Source organism: Fusarium coffeatum (assembly GCF_003316985.1).
Source record: "Fusarium coffeatum strain FIESC_28 chromosome Unknown BRIP53273_contig_302, whole genome shotgun sequence".
Lineage (NCBI taxonomy): Eukaryota > Fungi > Ascomycota > Sordariomycetes > Hypocreales > Nectriaceae > Fusarium > Fusarium coffeatum.
This window is the reverse complement of record NW_022158091.1, coordinates 46,876-69,973: the sequence shown is the minus strand read 5'-3', so window position 1 is coordinate 69,973 and position 23,098 is coordinate 46,876. Positions and strand designations below refer to the sequence as shown.

Below are 23,098 nucleotides of genomic sequence, written 5' to 3'. Positions count from 1 at the left end.
TCATTAATCACCATAATAAGCATCATAAGTTCCAGGGATATCATAAGTGCCTTGCTGTGCCTGCGTGCTCACCCATTCCTCGCTTGCCAAGCCTCTCATGAACCTCGTTTCCAACTCCTGTGGATCCTTGTGCCAGTCGCAAGCGAAGTCGCAGTCCGGCATGCTCGTTTCACCAAAGTACTTGCATATAGTAGCATGCCGACACTTGTCGGTATCTTCGCAATATTGAGCAAGAGCCTGTAAGCTTTTCAGTCTGGCAATTTGGTTCGTCTCTTCTTTCGAGTCCGATCTGATTAATCGTGTCACTCGCTCTAGATCTTCTCGACTGTAGTAGAGAAAGCAGTAGCTCGCGTTGCCGTCTCGACCTGCACGACCAGCTTCTTGATAGTAGCCCTCGAAGGATTTGGGAATGCGCCAGTGAACAACAAAACGCACATTGTTCTTGTCGATACCCATACCGAAAGCTGTCGTCGCAACAATGATATCGTAACCAACTTCATTATTTATCCACCGAGCAAGCGTTTCTTCTTTGACATCCTTAGGGAGTTTGGCATGGAAAGGCCTCGCTCCGATGCCCTCCCCACGAAGAGCGGCAGCAAGAGACTCGCATTCATCCCTTGATATCGTATAGATAATGCCTGGGACATTACTAACACGCTCATTCACTTGATCGAGTTCCGCTCTTCTTTCGTTGCCTTCACGACGAGCATAGACACTTCTGATCCACCGCAGAAAATCATTAAGGCGGTTGTCTTCTTCGTCTTTGGTGTAACGGATTTCCAGATGCAGATTTTTGCGCTGAGGGTTCATCAGGAACTCTTTTGTCTTCTCGGGAGTTTTGTCAAGTTTCAATATCGACAGTACATCCTGGCGAACTTGCGGGTTGGCAGTCGCCGTCAGACACATAATTGGCACATCTGGGAAGGTATCTCGGAACCATGACAGTCGTTTGAAATCTTTTCGAAAGTCGTGGCCCCATTCTGATATGCAATGAGCTTCGTCAATCGCAATGCGGGCGAGCTCCTTCTGCTTGTAAACTAGTTGCAGACGTTCACGGAAACGCGGAGAAGAGCACAACTCTGGTGTAACGTAGAGTAGTCGGGTTCTTGGGTGACCACTTTCAAGGTCACGTTCAATGCGAATCTTGTCTTGATAAGGAGTAATGCTGTTATAAGCATTTGCTTCAATACCAGAAGCTTTGAGCGCCTCAACTTGGTTGATCTGATAGAGTCAGGGCTTAGTCCATGGTAATAAAAGGGCCGGTCTGTCGTACCATCAAACTGAGCAGGGGGGAAACAACGATGGTAACTAATTCATGGTTAGATGAGAAGCACGTTCCAGGTGGTAGGTCACTTACTGCCCTGATCGATGACTGCTGGTAACTGAAAGCACAAACTCTTGCCAAATGATGTGGCTGCTTGGACGTATACATCAAAGCCATCTAGAGCAGCCTCGACGATTTCACGCTGGTGAGGTCTGTGAATGTCACTTGTTAGGTTATTGAAAAAAGCAATACTATATGATCGACGGCTCACCTGAAATCGTCTTTATGGAATTGTCGCCGGAGAGTAAATCCAATGTCTGTGCACGAGTTGCTTCTTTTTAGAGGAGGCATAATGCCTGTGTTATGGCTTATGAATGATTCACGACTGTTGTTGCAATAAAGCAAACATGTGATAAAAGTTGTAGTAAGAATTAAGCCGCCGCTAGTGAATCAATTTGTTAGGCATCTAACAAGGGTGAACCGCTTTCCCGGCACTTGTTGATAGTGATTGGCGTTGCTTTTTGCTATTATCGTTATAGCCTGTGTTTGTGTTGATGCAAGCTTCTTCTGACTTACAGAGTCGCAATCGGGAGTTTTACTGTTGTTTTGGTGAGGATCTGTTTCTACTTTTGGTAATGTAATTGTTAGACATTCGGAGGTGGTCCACCGGATCAGCACTGCCAGTAACCAACAGCAGGTATGGAGACTTGATCAGTGCGTAGTTTCTTGTTGTATTTTGCCAGGGTTCAAGGAAGATGAGCATGAACATGAGAAGTCATGATACAACACAAGTCTAGGTCACGTGGTTTATTCATGGTGTACCTGAGCGCAGTGATGGTTTGGATGGATATCAATTAGAGAAAAGATTCAACAGTATCCCTAGAATCAGGTACACTGATCATGCTCGGTGAAGGAATTGTGATGTAATAATGTAATCAGAACATCCTTTCCTATTTATTGGCTTTACTAGACTCAGAGTTAGCAAATGCGTACCTTGCATTACTCGCTGTTGGCTTGAACAGGGGTTCAGTCAGACTACGAGAAAGCTCAGCCAGACAAATTTCTAGGCCGCCCCCTCCTACAGAAAAACGACCTCCGATACGATATTGTACTGCACAACAATTACTGATTGTTGACGGAGTCTTTCATGTTTCATAGGCTCTCGTCTCGAACTGCAGTGTGCCGACTTTGGATCTTGACAATGGATCTGTCGCTTCGCTTCGTCTTGTATCAATTCGTGTCAAACTGAATCGTGTCGCGTGCTTAGTCTAGGAGGTATCGCATCGTATCGCATCGTATCGTATTGCATCGCTTGGCTGGCATGTAACTGACTTTTGTCTCGACAGACCAGACACGACAAGGAGTAAGTAAGCATGATCCCTCCCACCGGTGAGCATGGATTCTCTCCATCTCATTCTCGTCCGCATCCAATCCTGTCAGCTACAATCCAACGGCTAATACTCATACTGTGCATTGGTGGCTGGACTCCAACCACTCACAGCCTGAAAAGGCATGTAGAAACGTGCCTGTCAGTGACGAAAAAAAGGTTTCTGGGGTGAGGTCCCAGCTGAAGCACATCGCCAGCCCCGCACTGTGTTTCACTTTGCGGCGGAGCAGGAACAGGAGCTGGTGCAGGAGCTGGAAGACCCAACCGTCCGTCCGTTGGCGCTGAGGCCCGCCCCACTCTCCCACTGAAGTTCTTAGTTCAGTGCCTGTGCTAGCCTCTCCAGCGCCAATCCCAGGACCGACCAAAACACTTTCCACCATGGCTACCCAAGTTTACCCCTATCTGATGCGCTATCCCCTATCCAAGCTTGAGACAAGGGGACTACTGTCAGGGGTGATTTTTGAGAATGGAACCTGGCAAAAGAAATCCAGACCGGGACCAGAACAGACCAGAGCAGAGAAACAGTCCAGAAACTTATTAATCGTAGAGAGCATTGTGTCTTTATTTTGTGCCTGACTATCTCCCCTCCTGCCAAGAATACTTGGTTGATTCTACCTGAGACCCATTGGCTACGACATGCATTATTAAGTGGTGTGCAGCTCTAACCTCGAGCTCTCTCCCATACGATAGATAACTCTCTTACACCTCAGTCTTTGTTTGACCCAACTTTGACTCTTGTTTTGACTTTTCGATATCCAGAACCACAGCCAAGGTCCAGGGGAAAATTAACGGGGGTCATCCCAGTTATTTCCACCACCCTTACCTTTTTATCCTACCATTAGGAACTTGGCTTCCAGTACTGAACCTTACCAAACACGGCATCTCAATCCGACCTCATTGCCTCCCGATTCTGCATCACCTCATCACGGCCCTTCCCGCAGCATTCCTCTTTCAACACTTTCCTACAAATCCTGTTGTTGGTTTGTTTTGGTTCAACTGATCTTGTTCGATTGCCGCCGCTGTCGTACTCAGCTTCTAGCCCGACGACGAAATACGCTCGACCTACCCACGCACTTCCCATCTCGATACAACCAGGCCCGAACCTGAACGTCGCGCTGCCTTTTGGCTTGAATTGAATATACAATCATGACCATATCGAACTCGTCGCCTACACAGCCTTGATTGGCCTAAACATTAGAAATATCGACCCAAGGCTTGGCTCCCGCTGAGACAAACGGTTCCCCGTTTGCGCCTGCGCTTTGATCAAAAGATATCCGCAGACACAGCAACAGAGGGGCTTCTGAAACGTCTTATCCTTCAACCATTGCCATATCGTCATTGAAATTCCAGCGACTTGCCCCCTCGATCGGTTACTCCACCGGCGCGCCATCCCCACGTTTCCTACTTGAGCTGCGCATTCCTCATACTTGAACTTCGCTATGGAGCGACCAGACCGACTCGCCGGTTCGTCCGTCGGTTCTGCTTCACAAGCTTCAATTCCACGAAGCTTGCCCGAAAACCACACTTCTGGACGACGTCCAGTCCCAAACTCAGCTGCCACATCAAACGGCCCTCCGCCGCCTCCTCCTATCCCTAACCTGCGCAGTGTTCCATCCAGTTCATCGCTTTCGACCGCTAGCATGTCGGCAGCCCAAGTTATCAGTCTCGCGCGCGAGGCTATGCAAAATGCAATCGAAAGCGAGAGTCAAGCCGCTGAGGCTGGTGCAGTCGGCACAGGCCTACGAACTGGAGTTACTATCGACTTGAGTCGTAAGGGGATCCAAAAGTTACCAGATGAGGTCGTCGACATCGTTAAGGGCGAACTAGAACGATCCGCTTCCAAGGGCTCGACTGCTCGATCTGACGCCGATACTTATACAGTCTCCAGACTAGCATTGTCTCATAACCAGCTGACAAGCTTGCCTGCTCGCTTTTCCGAATGTACATCATTACGGTATCTCAACATCCGAGGCAACCAGATCAAGGAATTTCCCATGCCTGTATGTCTCCCTTTCCCCCTGATTCTGAAGCAACCTCTAACCCAATGACTAGCTGTGTGACTTGGCATCTTTAGAAATCCTTGACCTTGGCCGAAACCAACTTCGAATTCTCCCAGCAGATATTGTCAGACTCTCCTCCTTGAAAGTGTTGTCTATACCAAAGAATCAAATCCGGGAACTGCCGCTTTGTATTGCAGATATGGGCTCGCTGCAAGTAATCAAGTTTGAAGGAAACCCTATCAGCTTCCCGCCGCGAGATGCAATCCAAGTCCAAGCGGCGAGCCCTCCGCACGAGGGTGTTCAAAAAGATAACGAAGTGACGGAGGTGGCGGTCACTTTACAGATCAAACGATACCTAAAGCAACATACTATCAACGGTCGATCCGAATCTGACAACACTGGAGATGAATCAAGCGAGGGCGCGGAAACCCCACGATTTCCTTTGAAGAGAGTGGCTAGTGGACGATTTCCTGTCAAAGTGCAAGGAGCCGATTTACCTGACATCCGTTCTCCCAACATTGGATCGCGAGCACCTCCGATACCGTCAAGATCACACTATCGCGGTCTCTCGCAGCAGAACACCGCTTTTCGACGACCTGGTGTTATGCCCCTGACAATTGGTAATGTCAACGAACGTGTCCGCAGCAACTCTGAAAGCCTACTTCGGGCTGAAAGATCAGATGGCCGCAGCAGGCGAATGGGAATAGTCTCACGAAAACCGTCCGATCTAGGTACACTGGATGAGATGCAGGTTAATAACCGTTTCAGCCATTACCGCGGCTTGAGCCACGGGTCTGCCATGCAAGGGAATCAAGCAACGACTAAGAGTCCAGCAACACCGACCGAGCCCTACCTCGCACGACCTATATACGTGAGACGTCTCTCAATCCTCCCTGAAAGGCGCAGAGAGTCAAAGATATACGACCCAGTGATTGAAGCTGCGAAGGGAATCCTTTACTCGGTCTTCCAGATTCATCCCATGATCCAGGTGCTAATGGGCTTGACAAGCGACGACTCGGCCAAGCGATCCAGCCTCGAAATAGTGTTCTACAACACCAACTCGCATGTTGAAGAATTGGAGCAGGAGCTCCAAAAACACGAAAACGCATTGGCCGAGATTGACGATCATTCTCAACGAGAGAATGAGAACGTGCAACGGGCGTGTCAGACTCTGGTCAGCGCCTATGGTCACGTCTGCACACTTTTGGCCGATAACATTGATACATTTGTGGATTTCGGAGACGCCCGATATATTCGGAGCCTCCTTTTGACCCTCTATAATAGTATCATGGAACTTCGTGTTACCTTGTCATGCGTCAATACCGAGGACGTCCGTCGTCAAGCTATCCCCAGGGGAGGCCAAACTGGCGAGCGCACTATTAGAGCACATGCACGAGAACCATCCGTAACTCCAACTGTTGGCAGGCCGACTGGAGCTCGCAACCGCAATGGTACCTTGGTCAACCATCCGATCAACCTACGTGTTGCCACCGATGTTCCGGTGCCTACGCCCCTTTCTGCAGCATATCTCAATGGCACCGGGCGCACTGCTACCCTTGCTTCGGCCACACCTCGATCAGGAGAATCTTTCTCCTCCATTGGCAGTCGCGGCATGTCATCGGAATTTACAGAAGAGGATCGACAGTTCGAACGGATTTTCTTGGCTTTACAAAAGTCTACCGATCTCGTTATGGGAACGCTGCCTAGCTTCAACGCCCAACTGGCAGGTGGCTTGAGAAATGCCATGTATCAACGAACTCCTGAAAGTGTTATTCAACACTGGAAAGGATTGATTGCTATGTGTAGTCATGTCATCCAGCAGACAGAAATTCTCAAAAACAGACTGTCCATGATCAAGCTAAAGGAGCCAGGTGTTCGAACGCAGGCAAGTTTCTGGAGTCTCTGCAGTAACTTCAGTCACTCGTGGGCGGATATGATCTCTCAGATCAAGTACGGACCCAACAGTGTGCCGCTGCCCCCTGATACTCGGGCACGCTTACGGCCCATCCAACAGAGTATCAAGGAGACAAGCAGTATAATCTACAAATCACCATGGCACTATCTGTTCCATCCTTCCGGTGCGAACGGTCAGGCCTACCCTCCTCGCGGCATGTCACCTACGCAAGTTCCCATCACGCCACAGAGTGCTGCTCTGGGCCCTGCAATGCAGGCAACAGTTCCCACTACGCCTCAAAGCAGTTCATTCGCAGCAGCGTTCCACGGGAATGTCTTTGATCGAGCCGATGCCCTTATGGCGAACCCGGGTATCTCTATGGGCCGCAATGGTGGTTTTGGCAAAGGCCATATGGGCTTCAGCTCGCTGTCTTCTTTATCTTCCATGTCTTCCGATGAAGGAATACTTCCCACCCACGGTCCACTTGGACCGGTGCCCCTTCGTCTTAATGGAGGCAAAGTTGCCTTTTAGTTGGAGCCGGGCCTCTACTATTTGGATCTCTAACATTATACGAGCTGCCTAGCGCAGTCACTATTATCCTTTGCATACAAGCAAGGACGGAAAATCTGGGTTATGTTCTTCACTTACCGAGGCTCTTCGAACCGGCGCACGAATATACAGATGTGCGTTGACAGCCATTCATTTACGCATAGCCTTGGCGTTGGGGTTGCAGCTATTTTGAAATGACCAAAAATCAGAACGGTTGGTGGTTATCTGCATTTAATTTTGCCGGAGCGAGAGGTCTCAAAGCTTGTGTACGGGTTAATGCTAAGAAATGTCTTTTTTTGGGTGGAATAAAAGTTTGGAGGAAATGCACCTATGATGGCTACTGCAAGGCCTCTTCGATTATAGATATACGGGACCAAGGGTTTTCTACGAGATGGAAGTCTGAAGCATGGCAAAAGGCAGAGAAATCATTGTACATTAGCATATAACGAATCTAATGCTACCAAAGTCAAACTAATAAAGGATACCTATGATTTACAAATGGGAATAAGGAACTGGTGCGTATTGAGTTGCTGATGTATGTAATACACACCAACAAGATTCAGATCCCATGATCTTGTACATCAGCCGCATGATAGACGAGGTGTAACTCTACCCCACTAGCATGCAGTGTAAGGTATCAGCAACATGCAACGGCCAAGCTACATCTCTTCTTATCTTTAAACCAATTACTTCAAGCTGGACATAAACCAGTAACTTCATATTGTATTCATCATGTCAGCAGCAGCGGCTTCTTCACAACAGCCCGCCTCTTCAACCGCTGCTGCAGGCTCCTCGTCATCCTCATCCTCTTCGCTATCCCCTCGTCCGCCGACATCTCCTCCTCCCACAATCGCATCTCCATCCGTCGCCCACGCTCACGCCCATGCGCAGATTCCTTCAGCAGCGCAGCAATCGTCGCCTCCCCCTCCACCTCTTCAGCCCACGCTCCCCTCAGCCGAAACGCAACGTCATGTCGCCGAAGCTCGCCGCGCCGTCGTCGCAACACTAGAGAACATGATGGACTCCGAGCTGCAGTGGCGCGCATCAACGCTGCACTCCAACGCTTCGGCGCTGAACAAGCAGGCTCAAGATGTGCAGCGTGCGACCGATGGGTTGCGCCGTGAGAATGTCAAGCTTGCGCGCGAGGCCGATGCTGCGGCGCGCAGGCTCAAAGAGCTTGGCAATGTGCAGAACTGGGCTGAGGTGCTGGAACGTGATTTTCTTGTCCTCGAGGAGACTGTCAGGCTGGCGAACGACGATCGGAGCTGTAGCTGCAGTGATTGCGGGAGCTATAGTGGAAGTGGAAGCGAGAGCGAGAGCGGAGGCGAGGATGTTCGTGAGCAAGCTATGGATCTAGGTAAGGATGGCGATGAGAGGGGAAAGGGAATCGAAGGGAGCAAGACACTAGATGTCGACATGGAGATCGATACTGGTAATCATGCGCCGGGTACGTTCTCGGATGCTAGTAGGAGCTTGACGGAAGGAGAGTCAAGTGTAGGAAGAGGCGCCAAGGGATCAGATACGGCGTCCATGTCTACGATGTCACGGTGAGAAGCTCATGGCAATGAATCAACGTTCACGACAATGTTAGGTATATTATGGGAACCACGATCTGGCGTTTGGGATTCTGATTATATTACAAAGCACTCTTTACTCGACATATCATAGCATTAGGTTCAATTATATGCACTGTATCTACGCCCATGCTTAACACCATTTTACTGCTCCGTCAACCTTGACTTCTAAATGCTTCATCTCCCACATATGCCCTTATCTATATATCGAACTGTTTACAGGAGACCGGGGAAGATAACATATCGCTTCTTCTTGTAACGGTCACCGAACTCCTTACGGTAGGCACGCTCCTTGCCCTTGGCCCAGGCAATCATTTGTGCGGCACCAATGGAGATAAAGACAGCGACGGTCCAGTCACGGCTGACAATGATGATTCCAATCCATGCGAGAACCTCGTACAGGTAGTTGGGGCAGGTGACGATACCGAATCCGTAGCCAGCGGGGATCTTGCGCTCAGTGCCACCAGTGGATCGGAGAGTCGAGAGATATCGGTGAACGAGAGCGTTCATGAACTCGCCGAAGCAGTACAGGGCAACTCCGACGGCGTCGATGGCGGGCATATCGGCCTTGGCGGCGAGCGAGCTAGGGTGGTAGATGGAGTAGGCGCAGGCGAGACCAGAGACGGCCCAGTAGAAGAAGCTGTTCTTGAAGATGTTCTTCCAGGGCATGGTGTTGGCGGAGAACTTGTGGACGAAGAGAGTCTCGTACTCGCGCTTGACGAAGTGCAGCATGATCATGGCGAAACTGATCCATTGAGTCTGGGACATGTCGGCGTCTCCATTGGCGTACAGATAGGGGCGGGCCGCGACGAAGAGGGCATGGAAAATGAGGGGACCAAAGTACTCGACGACGAAGACGGTTCTCCAAGCAATCTGGTATCCTGTTATATGGGTTAGTGTATGTTCAGTTGTTGTTGTGCAGGTTTGGTTTCGACATACCCATATCCTTGACGAGAACCTGGCCAGTTGCAACTACAGTGGGCTCATCGACAAGGCGAGCCTTGCGGTTCTTGAGAGTCTTCTTGGTAGTGGGATCATAGATACCAATACGGTTGTGGTCTCCGAGCCTGGTCTCCTTTGCGATCTGGACCTTGAGGTCCTCGACGGTGGTGTCGGCATTAACTTCAATCGACTCTGGGAGGTTCTTGATGGGCTGCCTCGGAGCTATAAAGTGTTAATTAAGGTTGAACGTTGTATGGAGCATTGAAAGGGGTTTGAATCATACAGCGATTGGTGATGGTGAGAGTCTTTAGAGAAGCCATCTTGATCTTGTTGTTCTCAATGGAAACTGAACAAGTTTGGCAGGAAAAGGAGGCAAAAGTCAGATAACTGTTGATCGTGCAATGGTCAGGCGTTGAGGACAACCAGAAATAATTGCTGGCCAGACGGGACGGGAGAGATTAGATTAGGTACGTACCTTTCCCCTACGGTCGATCTAATACGGACCTCGGTTTAGGCCTTTTTTGGTGGGGTTGTTCAATGTTCCCCTGCGGCCCTGGATTAGACAACCTAAAATCCTTCTCTACTTTGTTGGGAAGAGAGTGATTGGTTTGGTCACTTACACCAAAATATAGGTGTGTCTGTGCCTGTGCCTGTCAGCTTGTGACTCTCTCACTTAATGGAAAGGAGTTTAAGTGAAGCTTACATGATGGATTCGGGCATGTTTTTCTTGACTTTGAGGAATCAGCTTATGTGACGAGTGATGATCGTCAAGCCCCCACGCTTGTTCATGGTTGAGAACATGTACAGTCACCAGAACAATGATAGTAAAGAGAGTGTCTTTCTATTCAAGCGACATGGTAGGTAGCCAGTAGTTTTAAGGCAGCGAATAAATCCTCGAATGGACAGCATTGTTAGGAGTTCAGTCTAGACTCCCTCTGTTCTACGTTGTATGCTTGAATAGACAGAACAGGTTCATGCTCATGACTTCCAGCTCACATACCAACTCTTCAATAAAGGTAGATAATGGCTAAAAAGGATAATTTCATTATACTTAGTGATCGCATTCGAGGCGATCTTATCATTCCGGTTTCATTTCTGACTTAGTTAGCCATGGCATCTCTTGTCAGTGCCAGCAACGAACCCGAAACCATCCAACTGCCTACTATATCAATTACTGAATCACCGACCATACATTGATTGATAGATTTAAACTCTGATTGGTTCTTCCAAATTTAATCTAAAAACACCACTTCTACTGCCTTCGAACAATAGCCAGAATTGTTCAGGAAGCATCATCGACTTCATCTACCTCAACCATTCCGACTCTTTGCACTCATAACCTCACTTTTGCAGCCTGGGAAGACTAATTCTCTCTTCCTTTTCATTCTTTCGACATCTTTTGACATCCGAGACCTTCCATTCCAGTCTCATATCTGCCAGACCCGGCGGTTTGTTTGCCAATTAGTATTGCACTGGCAGCTGACGATCAGCTGCCTAACATTCACGTCCAACACCATACGCGTGTCTTTCGCGCTTTGCTTTCGATTTACCTCGCGCTTCACTTTCATATACCTGATTTGGTATACGTATTTTGCATCAAAGACTTCTTCTCATACCTATACCTACCCATTGGCTCAAGGATACCAAATCTTGTCCAGCCTACCCAGCCAACCCCTGATCAACTTGAACATTTTTTCGATCAAAAGTCCAATCTGATCACCGGGTAAGCACATATCTCAAAGCACAGATAAGATCGGCGAGACTCGACTGACTTGGAGTATCTTCTCAGGTTCAGCCGCACCATCGCAAATCAAATGGTGCCTAGGGACTTCAAAAGCACAATACCTTTCTTTGCCTTTTAACGACATCTGTCTTGCGATATCACTTATGCATCATCATCATCATCAGACAAAATGAATCCGTGCGCACCCACGTTTGTACCAACCTTGGAGGAAGGCTTCTCCTCTGGAGAAGATAGTTCTTTGCCTCCATCAAGAGATCCAAAGCTCCCTGGCCGAGAGGACTCTCTTAAACCACATCGTAGCAAAGAACTTCCTTCCATCACTGTCGACTCAGACCAATATGATACCATGTTTCCCGCCCTTGAGGGAGTGCATGTTGATGGGCGAAAGATTCGCAGTCCGATACAAGTAAAGAGACGAGACAAGAAATCCGAGGAACCTAAGCTGACTGGAAGCCAGATTCGACGGTCGACCCCGGGCGGCGAAGACAAGACAGTCATAGAGTACGAAAAGCCCGAGGACCAGGAGGCTGAAGATGACAATGAGAGTGAGAACGGTGATACCTCTTCTGATGAGGTAGAATACCTCAAGCCAACTGTCTATACTCCGAGGAAGTCACTGGAGTACCTCCAACCAACCGTCTACACCCCTCCGACTTCCTCTCAGGAGAGCCGTAGACGCTCTGGTATAGGCAGAAGAACTGCGCGATCAGCCGCCAGAAACAGGAGTAAATCTCCTAGGGTTGCGTGGAGGCCCCCTACCCCTCACCCAGAAGGCAAACCACGAGCGTCAAAGTCTCGTCGCTCTCCGACCCCTACCACCCATGTGAACGGACCGGCACGATATCCATCTTCCGCGCCTTACCCGCCTCCTCCCTACAATCACTATTACCCAGGACATCACACACAGGTACCGCAACAACATGTCGAATACGGACCAATCATTGTGCAGCCCATGTCACAACTTATGGTGCCTCCTGTGTTGTCGTACGCATCTTGGTCTATACCCTCGCTTCCTTGGTCAGTACCTGGGGCTCAGCCCACGGAAATCGGGTATCCTCCTGGTTTTGAATACCATAACGAGCGTCCATATGGCGCCATGCTCACCGGCCATATCAGTGCGGTGTACGGACCGCCTCCTCCACAGGCTTATCCCCATCCTCAGCCACAAGTCCACCAACAACTGCAACAGAGCCAGGCGGAAACAGAACGCGATACCCACATACAGACTTTGTCTCCTCCGTCTACCGAAACGGATGATACAACACATTCTTCGCATAGTAAACCAGGCAAAAGCCGACATAGGCAAAAGAAAAGCATTTCGAGCTCTGGCTTGGCTAACGATGGTACCGCCATCATAACTCCCCTGAAGACTCAGGTTGAGAAGATCAAGCGTGAGAGCGGAGTTACAACGGCCATTTCGAATCACGACAAGCATCCTGATATTTAGATGATGTCGGTGCCTGCGGGTAAAGACCGTCGACTTCTCGGTGTTGGTTGCAATGACGATACTAAGCGAGAGCAAATCGGCGAGGAACTCCGAGAAGTTGCTGAACACACCAAAGCCACCGGTTTCATTCCGACGCGACAGGTCAAATCTGCGCAGGACTCTCCCAGTGCCCTGCGAGCGGCGAAGATCAACATCAAACGTGAGAGTCAACCTCAAACTCAGGAAAAGACTCAAGAGACGGATCAGAAACCGAGTAAAGCGCCTCAAAATGCTCCAACCGGTCCATCTTCTTTGCGTTCGCTACCTCAGTCTTTCAGTGCAACCGTGAAAAAGGCTTTGAATTTGAATAAGTCCGATTCAGGTGCTTGGTCTCAATCCAAGAGCTGGACCAGCTTCGCTACAAAGGAGCGTCAGGCCTTTCAAAAAATGATGGCTAACTTGCGCTACATGAGTGCAGATCAGTCGCCCTTCGTTCCTCAAAGTCCAGCAGAGCTAACAGCGTTCAAGGCTGCTTTGGCGGAATCGAAGACGAAGAAACTCGGTCAAGAGGTGCGGCAGCGTCTTGCAGAAACTAACGCGAAAACTGCCAAGGGTTCTAACAAGAACGAGCCCATGATGGAAGTTCTGGGCGGTAAGGATTTCGAAGACCATCTTTCACCTGTTTTTGCGGTCGCCAACTGCTTCAACAAAGCCCAGGTGAGGCCCCCTTATAGAGCCGACTGGCCATCTCTTGCAGAGCTCAAGGAAGAGGGAGACAAACGGGCCAATCGGCAAGGTCGATGTCTGCCTCTTCCGCGAATGGATTTTGTTGCTTCCAAGTTCTTCGATGCAATCGATGAAGCTTATAACTCGGACGGGTCAATTCGTTGGGACAGGAAGGCTGTCCAGGTTGGGCTACGTTATATCTGCCCCATTGCAGGAGACGAGCATTCTATGACTCCTCCGATTGAACTTCAAACGGACGAAGCTCCGTCCTTTCTTGCATGTTTGCTTCATTATATCGACGCCGTCGAGGATGAGACAAAAGAGGTGGAGGAAGAGAAGAAATCCGGGAAGGAGAATGAGGTTGAGAAGAAGGAAACTGCAAAGTAGGCATCGGGCAGCAATGCTGCAGAGGACAATCATGGAAGAAAGTATTGTTTCTTTCATTCTTAGAGATTGGCTCTGTCGACGCTAACCATTTATTCGGTGGCGCTTCGAACAGAGGTTGAGATTCCAAGAGGTCCAGTTCTAGGAAGATCCGACTGATTGTTGCTATCACATTTGGAACACTTCGAAAGTTGGAGGTTGATATTAGAATCAGAGGCCAGTGTCATTAATATGAATTGAATTAAACAGCAGACTCTTTCTCATCAACAATGAAATAATAATATGTCCGTAGACGGTTTGGTTCCTTCGACTTTGGAGAAACTGTCCGTTGACTTAGGTGGTAAGAACTCGGTGTTATGCTATTGGCCATCTGGATGGAGGTGGAGTCATGCTTTTCGGACCCACACCTAGGGCTTTCAACGCACCCGGAATGGAATATCTCCGTTCCGTTTTACCGAACGAGCACATACTCACAAGAATTTGGCAATCTACACTTTTGACCCTCGTTCCGCCAAAAAAAGTTCACTCCTACGACCATCGCCAATTCGATTGCCTGTTGAGCGCCAACATCAACAGGTAAGTTGCCAGACGACGAGAACGAAGAGACGATTTCAATACGCTGCACTGCTCGACGATTATCATCATCTCGAATATCCTGCTGATTGAGTTGCTCTGCCCTTCTCTCCCTCTCTCCCATATCCCCCACCGGAGAAACAGTCTGGCTAACCATCTGGGATTTTCTTCTTACAGAAACCGCAATCATGGGTATCTCGCGTGACTCTCGACACAAGCGCTCCGCCTCCGGTGCCAAGCGTGCCTACTACAGTGCGTAATAATTCCGAAAGCCCGTATGATCCTTTGGACATACGTTCTGACCTTTGACAACAGGGAAGAAGCGCGCTTTCGAGGCTGGTCGCCAGGGTGCCAACACCCGTATTGGCCCCAAGCGAATCCACACCGTCCGAACCCGAGGTGGTAACCACAAGTACCGTGCCCTCCGTCTCGACTCTGGTAACTTCGCCTGGGGTTCCGAGGGTCTGACCCGCAAGTGCCGTGTCATTGCCGTCGCCTACCACCCTTCCAACAACGAGTTGGTCCGAACCAACACCCTCACCAAGAGCGCCGTCGTCCAGGTTGATGCCGCTCCCTTCCGACAGTGGTACGAGGCCCACTACGGTCAGGCTATTGGCCGAAGACGCCAGAAGGCCCAGGCTGCCAAGGAGGGTAAGACCGAGGAGGAGGTCAAGAAGTCCAACGCCGTCGAGAAGAAGCAGGCTGCCCGCATGTCTGCCCGCGGCAAGGTCGAGAGCGCCATCGAGAAGCAGTTCGAGGCCGGTCGATTGTACGCTGTTGTTTCCAGCCGTCCCGGTCAGTCCGGCCGTGTCGATGGTTACATTCTGGAGGGTGAGGAGCTCGCTTTCTACCAGCGCAAGCTCCACAAGTAAGCTAGCTGGTCATTAAAAGCTGATTAAGAAAGGAGTGTCGGCCCCTGGTATGGTGTTCAAGGATTTCTCACTGTCTTACGGTTAACGACAGAATGAGGTTAACATAACGCATCGGGATGGGTCCTTAAGGAATAAAAAATTTTCTTGCGCTGAATTTAATGTCATGATCAAGGTCTCTTCAACTGCAAATTGTGAATATGATTTTTCTTTTTCTTTAAGTCTATTAAAATGAACTTCGTACGAAATCTCTAACCAATGTATCATTCATCCTATTCGCCGTCTTGACCCAACTTCGGTTTAAGGACAACCGAAAATCCTGCAAAACTTGCCGCTCATGCCTGCACAAAGCCATTGTGTCAGGCGGGTTGTTAGATCATGAATATTTGTTACTGGAACACGCCTAAGTCTTTTGTCCTAGTGTACCATCATTAAGATATGCCCGATTCTTCATGTCCAGAACCAATACATAGACATAACCAGCTTGTCGTAAGCTATAGGGAACCGGCTAAACAAGAATACTTTATACATGAAGGATGGTCTGGGGCCCAATAGCTAAACAAGGTCGCACGCAATAAGAATTGCTTATGCGAATTGACGTTTCAAGTCGGTCCACTTGCGATTAAGGGTCTCATGCTGAGAGTTGATCTGTTAATAGTATGTTAGTAACTCGTCATTTGCATTGAAACAATAGGGGTAACTCACCTCTGCATAACGCAGCTTGGTCTGGACCAACTCCTCTTCAAGTTCGCCCAGTTCCTTCTCCAGCCTCTGGTTCTCCTCATGGACATGCATATTCCGTTTCATCAAATCATCGCGCTCGAGCTTCCATGTCTCCTCGATCTCCATTGGTTGCTTCTCGATAACGATCTTCAACTCGCGTACCTGGCCTCGCATGCTGTCGTTCTCGTCCTTGAGCTCCTGGTTTTCGACCTTGGTGTGCACAAGCTCCGTTGCCAGATCTGCCTGTTCACGATCGCAGACCTCGACTCTCTCCTCCATTTTTCGGATTCTGATAGCGAAGTTGTGGTTGGCTGTGCGGAGCTCCATCAGTTCATTTTCGCGATCCTTCTCGGCCTTTGTCTTTTCTTCCCATTCGGTGCTATAAGCTTTGAGCACCTCCGGGGTGATTTGAACTTCGCAAGCATCTTTAACGAGTTGGTCCGCACGGTAGACCTCTTTATCGATACTAGCACTTGAGCTTCCAAAGAAGCCATTTTCGAGAAGGCTGCCCTGGCTAGGGTCCTTGTCGATGTATACATCAAAGAGCTTATCCTTCAAGTAAGTGGTGAGCTGCTGCATGTCGGACAGTCCTAGTAAAATACTAGCGTTTTTCTGCATCAGAACAATACCAAAGCGCAAGATTGCCGAGAGACCCTCGGAGAAGATCAAGTCGTAGATACGAAGAACCAGTTGAAGGGGGAAACGATACGCGAAGAGGGTCAAGAACCATTGGGTGGCGTAGAGGTGAGGCGAGATTCCCTTTCGATGGAGATGGCAGTAAAGCGCTGGCTCAAAGTCTTCCAACAGACGTTCGAACTGATAGAGGTGCATGTGTAGTCCAGGCATATCTTGGATAAAAAGATCTCGCAGCTTGTAGTGGTTCATCAACCGCACAAGGAGGCAGAACGCTTCTTGCTCAGGCATCTAGAGAAGCATGTCAATACTTGGTGGATGATTCAAGGTAGATGCATAATACTTACGTTGAACAGCAGAGGCATGATGAGGAAGTTCATGCCTTGGGCATATCCAACACCTTCGTCAAACAGAGCATATGCTTTGCAAACGCCAAACAGGCCCTCCTGAAGCCCGGCAGCAGCCGCATACTTAGAATAGCTGGTGCGGGCACCAAGATCACGACGGATTGTCTTTTCGAGCTTCTGTAGTGAAGCAGCATCCTCCTTGTCCTTTCGCTTTCTCTCAGCCGCAGCCGCAGCTTGGGCTTTTAGGACAGCCTCTGCATTCTTCTCATTCGGAGGAGAGGGCGTGCCATTGGCGCCGGAATGGTCCGAGTTTATGGAAGATGCAGAAGATGCAACGGCATCTCCGCTGTGAACACTGAGGTTTCCGTTGCTTAACGAGCTAGCTGTTGTGCTGTTGCTGTTGCGGTCCTTGCTCTTGTCTGTACCACGAGTCGCCAAATCTTTGTATACTATTTCGAGATCGTCGTTCTTACTATCGGCCAACACTTGCCAGACAACACCACGAATGGCGCTAGGGATGCCAGTTGCAATGGCTTTGTTCAGCTCTTCAGCGCTTGTGCGAGCCACAGCAGCCGGTCCTTCATAAACAACAGACTGCCACAAATCCCAATCGACTTTCTCCTCTGAAATAGCCGACGGGCCGGCGTTGACTCCAGATACTGTGCCTGGCGCTAGGCCAGCAATAGGCTGTGGGACAGGAGATGATGGTGGTTTCTCTTGTGCTTGCACTTCATCGTTTGGCAAGGTGAGTCCAAGCGCTCCATCGTATTTGCCGTTATCGCCTTCTGCCATCGCACGGGCAGCTTCTTGTTGTTGTCGTAGCTGTTTGAATCTGTCTTGCAAGGTGACCTTTTGGGCAGGATCACTAGGTAGCGAATCCCCGTCTTTCTCTTCCTCAAGACGGCTCAGCATCATTTCGGGATTACTTGCAAGAGTAGCGATAGAACCGCCCGTATTCCTTCGGCCCGTAGGAGGCGGTGGTAGAGGAGGCTCTCTTTCTTTACTTGAGCTCCGTGAGAGCCAAGAGAAAGGGCTTGTTAGCTTTCGACTAGGCGGTGGCGGAGGCTGAGGTGCCGGTGGGGAAGGTGCAAGTGTAGCTGCAGTTGGTGGCACTGGACTTTTTGTAGGCTCGGCAGCAGGCGACCACGGCATAGAAGGGAGAGAGATGCTATTTAGAGACAATGTTTTGCTGCTTGGCTTCGGTGGAAGGTCTTTTGGCACTATCAAGAGGTGAGTACAGGATATATGATGGGAAGTGACAGAGAAATTGGTTTACCTGGAGATGGAGGCGTATCGTCATCAAGGCTGACATTATCCAAATTCAACGTGTTTGAAATACGTGATGAGGCCACCGATAGTTTCCGTTGTGCTTGGTTTTCGTGGACACTTCCTGCGATACTGCCAGACTCAGAGGCAGTTGTCTTGTGCTGGGGAAGTTGTGGCTCTTGGATATCTTGTTGACGATCCGACTCCTCAGACCGCCGATCAACTTGCTCCTCCGCTGAGATACTAGAAGGTTTGGCATGCGAGATGGTTCGTTTCGTGAGTGAACGTGCAGGAGATTGCGCTACAGCATCTTCAAACTTGTCGTCGGTATCGGATGCCTAAGGTGATCGGTTAGTAACCGAGCAAGATAAGGGATACAATCTGTCGTGTGACCGACACAACAGTGTTCGAGAGAGGAATGTGGAAAAGACTTACCGACACACTGTCGTCAGACTCCGTGCCAGCCGAGAGTCTTTTGATATTGGTATCAATTTGTGATGGCTTTTCCACTGGCTCGTCTTCAATTCTCTGCGACTGCTTTTGTTCTTGCTTTTCTTCGGTCTCGTCTTCGGTCTCATCTTCGGAACTGTCATCAAGCTTCGCCTCGAGCTTCGTCTCAAGCTTCTCCTCTATTCTCTCGTCGGGCTCTTGGTGAGCCTCTTGCTTGTCTGGCTTGTCCTCCGTCTGAGGAGCTATTTCTGGCTTGTCTGGTGTCTCTGGCACATCTTTCTTCTCTTGTATCTCTGGTGCATCTTGATTCTCTTGCGGTTCCTGTGTTTCCTTCTTCTCCTGTTTCTCCAACTCAGGTTCGGGACCGGTGTGAGATTCGATTACAGGAGAAGCGATCTCCTGCGGTTGCGACATTATCGTGGGTGTTGGTATTGTGTGAATTCAGAGTTGGGTTTTGCAGTCGTTGTGTCGGGGACAGGAAAGGTTATCTGGCCCCTCAGCTACCGTCCATGTACGGATACAAAAGTCCAATGTAGGGAGCAGCTGAAACGGGGAAATTGGAAGTTGAGAGATTGCGTACTGCGTCCGGCGGCAGAGTGAATAGAAGAATGCCAGAAGCCAGCTGTTGGCAGAAATCGAATACAAGGGGGATGTTGTGGCGTTGATGTTCTGAATCTGCCCCTTACCACGTAGACTGTGGAAGTGGAACTCGAATTAGAACTGGAAGCTCGCAAGGGTTTTGTTGTGACAGTGAGGCGCTGATGGGGCTACCAAAAATAAACGAAATGGGGACACCAGCAGCGAGGTTGGCGTTGATTGGTATTGGCGCTGACGAGCAGCAGTTCTTCAGGGCAGTTTAGGGACCTAGAGAGAAGAAGTGGAGTAGGGTGGTCGGGGGCCCTGAATGCCGAGCGTTAACGCATCTAACGGATCTTAAGAATGGAGTCTATTTTAGGGGCGCATTCAAGCGTGTAATTTGGTCTGAAAGAACGTCAGACAGGGTCACCTGGAATGGAGATTATCCCTCTACTCACTACTGCCTACACAGCCGTTTTAGTTTTGCTGTGCTATGACTTATTTTGTCTGGAATTCAAATTCAACCCATTTCGGTTGGAGGCTTGCCAGACTCGTGAGGTAATGTAATTTGATTCTTTCCCAGCCAAACACCAGGGAGGCGGTGACAAGTATCATCGTGCAGTGTACTCAATGCTATGGACTCAACCTCCCAGACTTTTTGACCGCCAGTGGCACAATCCAATGCACTCTTATGGCTGTGTGGTTATGTAGTTCAGCCCCATGCAACTCGGTCAATTGCACAAGCTTCAATAGTACTTGCAGGTCGAAACTTTATCGTCTGAAGATGGCTCTCTTGGTGGCCACTTTTGAACTACCCCTCCTCTGCTTCGGTCCCTGGTATGGAACCTCGTTCATACGATGTATGTACTATGTACTGTCCTGGCGCCAAGGACTGTATTGCACGTTCCAGTACAATTTCCAAGCATCACTTACCTCTTTTAAACTTGTCCAAGATTTTCTTTGGTGCAGATCTTCTCGAGTGGTGATGTGTTTTTGGGTCAGCTTCCAACACACCACCATTGCATCTATACCTCGGTAGGCGTCAAGCTGTCAGAAAGATTGGTCGTGACGAGTATAAGAGATGGAATAATTTGGTCACTTTATTCAGGTTTAAGCCGGCACTTGGGCTGTTTGATTTTGACTCCTGATTGTTCGGGGACAATTATTCTGCTCTCTCGCACTTCGACGTTGCTACTAGGTAACTTATTCATTGTTGATCGAGAGAGCATAACCGGTACGGCGGGGTTCTATCAAGCACCTTTGTTTCACGAATGCTGCATGACGTGGATCATCAGTTAGCCAATAGGAACTTAAGGGTGCCTGTTTCATGGTCAAAATCCTAAACTAACAACCTTGGACCTATCCAAATCGAAAGCGTTCAACATGGTCTAGGTGATAGATAACATACATAGTAGTCGAACATAACAAAGCTACTGGGTAGTTGTCTGGGTTCTTTTATTCACTTTCACGTCCCGGAGATTTTACTCAAGAATTAAAGCTAGTAACTCTCCAAGGCAATGACATTGTCCTGTACCTGGACTCGGCTCAGCCAGATGTTGCCGGTTGGTAGGGGTGGTACTAGCTTGATCAGCTACAGTGCCGGTTCACACAAATGATCAATGGCTGTTTGTACTCGGCTTGATTCAATGGAAGGTGCTTGTCGAATGTTGCCCCGATGTGCTACTGTGGGTGATCTGACCCTACATTTTTGTTTCGATTGAACTTGAGCAGGAGACCAAATGTGACACTTATCCAGCCAGAATTCTGCATTCAGCCCCAGTCAGATTGAAATACCTGAACGATTTGGCCAACGTGACTCGAATCTGTTTGGCTGTAGGAATCATGAACAAATAGAACAATGTCCGGGCGTGAATCACCTACCCTGTAGTTTTGTTCTTGACATACTTTCCCATCGATGATAAATATTAGATACAAACAAATGTTATCATTGTTCTCTCTACATGTTACATGTCCAAGATGTCGCTTTGTGCCGCTGTATCAATGTCAAAATCCTGGCTCGTTTTGAATTCATAAAAATAGGGATCTTCGAAGCATAAGAAACAAAATCATTTCAACGCTCCGTGCGGGGCTGTTGCCTGATGATTCTCAGCTAGGTAGCTTCCCAGGCTGTTAATACTTTCCTCCTTTCTTTGATAAAGCTAATCGGTGATTGATATCAAGATGCCAGGCAGGCGCCTAATACGAGGGCGACAAGTACTTCATCCAGGGACAAGATATATCCCAGGATGGATCCATGAATGTCCTCACTGAGTTCCACTACATAAAGCTTAGATAACATTGCTGCTACTAAGAAGGTGGCTAAAAAGAACTATTATCTTGGACTTGGGGTATTAGAGTAACATAACCTAAATAGATGTCTAAACTAGGATAAACTGATTTAAATTTCGACTCTCATGCTCTTGGCTCATCTGACGCCCACACTCACCTTTGACAATCGATCACAAGCAACGGGAACATATTCCCAAATTGCCAGCAAACCTACATTTGTGGGGGCGCGCAAATGCAATCTTCTAATAGGTAGGCAGAGAGCAAACAGTAGAGTCATGGATTCAATCTGAGGGAGTGCTGCCTACCTAGGTACAAACGACGAAGGAAAAATGAATGAGTTAAAACTTAGAGATCACAGATGCGAATTTTCTCTGGAGATAAACCTAGACAACTCCACTTCCAAGTAAAGTGTAAAGACTATCAAGGTAATTATAACAGAAAATGAATGATTGCAGCATAGCTTTCGTCCGCTAGGACACAGAAAAAGCCTACATGTTCCTTCTTCTTCTTCCTCTCTTTTTTAATTCCAGCAGGCACAAGCTCCTTGTATTTTCAAACGGCTCATGCCATCATCCCGTTTCGTGACCCCACTTGATGACTAGCGGAAATAAACAAACACGTAGAGAATTATACATCCACCATGAGAAAAGCTCGTGGGCTAGTCCTGCTCGACAAGTCTTCGTGGTCCTGAAGAAGGTGAGGTGATCTGCACAAACATTCATGATAGGTGTGCGAGATTCTGCAATGGGTGTCTTAGTCATTCACTACATGTTCGTGTATCAATTTGCATCACAGCACAAGAATATCATCATCATTCGTCGTTTATGATAGCACTTGCCATAGGATCCATGGAGGGGCTGAAGGGGAACTGATGCGCTGCAAGCTGAAGATATGACGGGATCCGATCATGGAAACAACCTAGGGAAATCTGTACAAACCTCCATGGATCTTATAGAAGCTTTAGGATGTAAAAAATAAGTAGTCTAAAGCACTAGGCTAAGGTTATATAAAATGGTCTATTGATTTCGTCCCTTTTTTGTCCACTTCCCCGTCAGCGGATGGCTTGCCCCCCCACTTCTGTAGGTAGGTAGCCCAGGTAGCTTCCGCCTTCCGGCACCTATTACGCAAAGGCCCACTTGCATCTCAACCTGACTGACGATTTACAATTGTATCCATCCTTCTTTCTCTCCGCATCTTCACCAACCACTTACTTCCCTCTCTCATAAACTATCGATCTTTCTGCCCGCATCAGCTGGCGAGAGAAAAAAATAGGTAGGAACTGACCTCGGCGACAAGAGAAGCTGTTCTACAGGATCGACCTGCACTCGACCTTCAAGGGCTGCTTCCAAATTGACCGACCGACCGACTGACTGACTTCCACCTTCGATATTTCTTTGTCGAACACGCGCGTATTCCATTCAACCAACCATTTCCCATTTGAAATCTTCGCCAACCAAGACAAATTCGTCATACCTCTGCGGT

The 23,098-nt window shown here is 48.7% G+C and overlaps 7 protein-coding genes across 7 annotated transcripts; 4 read left to right on the top strand and 3 right to left on the bottom strand.

Annotated features, from left to right (window-relative positions):
- Nucleotides 1–3: 3 nt before the first annotated feature.
- On the bottom strand, nucleotides 4–1,615 carry FIESC28_10342 (uncharacterized protein; the record flags this gene model as incomplete). Its single annotated transcript, XM_031164474.1, has 4 exons — nucleotides 4–1,221; nucleotides 1,274–1,308; nucleotides 1,358–1,476; nucleotides 1,536–1,615. 4 exons carry the CDS (start codon nucleotides 1,613–1,615, stop codon nucleotides 4–6), a joined length of 1,452 nt encoding a protein of 483 aa, XP_031011426.1.
- A 2,475-nt stretch (nucleotides 1,616–4,090) lies between these two features.
- FIESC28_10341 (uncharacterized protein) lies at nucleotides 4,091–7,076 on the top strand (the record flags this gene model as incomplete). The annotated part of the gene is made up of 2 exons (XM_031164473.1): nucleotides 4,091–4,651; nucleotides 4,704–7,076. The coding sequence occupies 2 exons, from the start codon at nucleotides 4,091–4,093 to the stop codon at nucleotides 7,074–7,076; spliced, it is 2,934 nt and encodes a 977-aa protein (XP_031011425.1).
- Nucleotides 7,077–7,826: 750 nt separating this feature from the next.
- Nucleotides 7,827–8,645, top strand: FIESC28_10340 (uncharacterized protein; the record flags this gene model as incomplete). The annotated part of the gene is made up of 1 exon (XM_031164472.1): nucleotides 7,827–8,645. The coding sequence occupies one exon, from the start codon at nucleotides 7,827–7,829 to the stop codon at nucleotides 8,643–8,645; it is 819 nt and encodes a 272-aa protein (XP_031011424.1).
- A 239-nt stretch (nucleotides 8,646–8,884) lies between these two features.
- FIESC28_10339 (uncharacterized protein) lies at nucleotides 8,885–9,930 on the bottom strand (the record flags this gene model as incomplete). The annotated part of the gene is made up of 3 exons (XM_031164471.1): nucleotides 8,885–9,549; nucleotides 9,608–9,832; nucleotides 9,894–9,930. 3 exons carry the CDS (start codon nucleotides 9,928–9,930, stop codon nucleotides 8,885–8,887), a joined length of 927 nt encoding a protein of 308 aa, XP_031011423.1.
- A 1,593-nt stretch (nucleotides 9,931–11,523) lies between these two features.
- On the top strand, nucleotides 11,524–13,893 carry FIESC28_10338 (uncharacterized protein; the record flags this gene model as incomplete). Its single annotated transcript, XM_031164470.1, has 2 exons — nucleotides 11,524–12,729; nucleotides 12,802–13,893. The coding sequence occupies 2 exons, from the start codon at nucleotides 11,524–11,526 to the stop codon at nucleotides 13,891–13,893; spliced, it is 2,298 nt and encodes a 765-aa protein (XP_031011422.1).
- Nucleotides 13,894–14,651: 758 nt separating this feature from the next.
- On the top strand, nucleotides 14,652–15,335 carry FIESC28_10337 (uncharacterized protein; the record flags this gene model as incomplete). Its single annotated transcript, XM_031164469.1, has 2 exons — nucleotides 14,652–14,715; nucleotides 14,779–15,335. The coding sequence occupies 2 exons, from the start codon at nucleotides 14,652–14,654 to the stop codon at nucleotides 15,333–15,335; spliced, it is 621 nt and encodes a 206-aa protein (XP_031011421.1).
- Nucleotides 15,336–15,917: 582 nt separating this feature from the next.
- FIESC28_10336 (uncharacterized protein) lies at nucleotides 15,918–19,165 on the bottom strand (the record flags this gene model as incomplete). Its single annotated transcript, XM_031164468.1, has 5 exons — nucleotides 15,918–15,980; nucleotides 16,038–16,979; nucleotides 17,036–18,255; nucleotides 18,312–18,639; nucleotides 18,737–19,165. The coding sequence occupies 5 exons, from the start codon at nucleotides 19,163–19,165 to the stop codon at nucleotides 15,918–15,920; spliced, it is 2,982 nt and encodes a 993-aa protein (XP_031011420.1).
- Nucleotides 19,166–23,098: the final 3,933 nt, after the last annotated feature.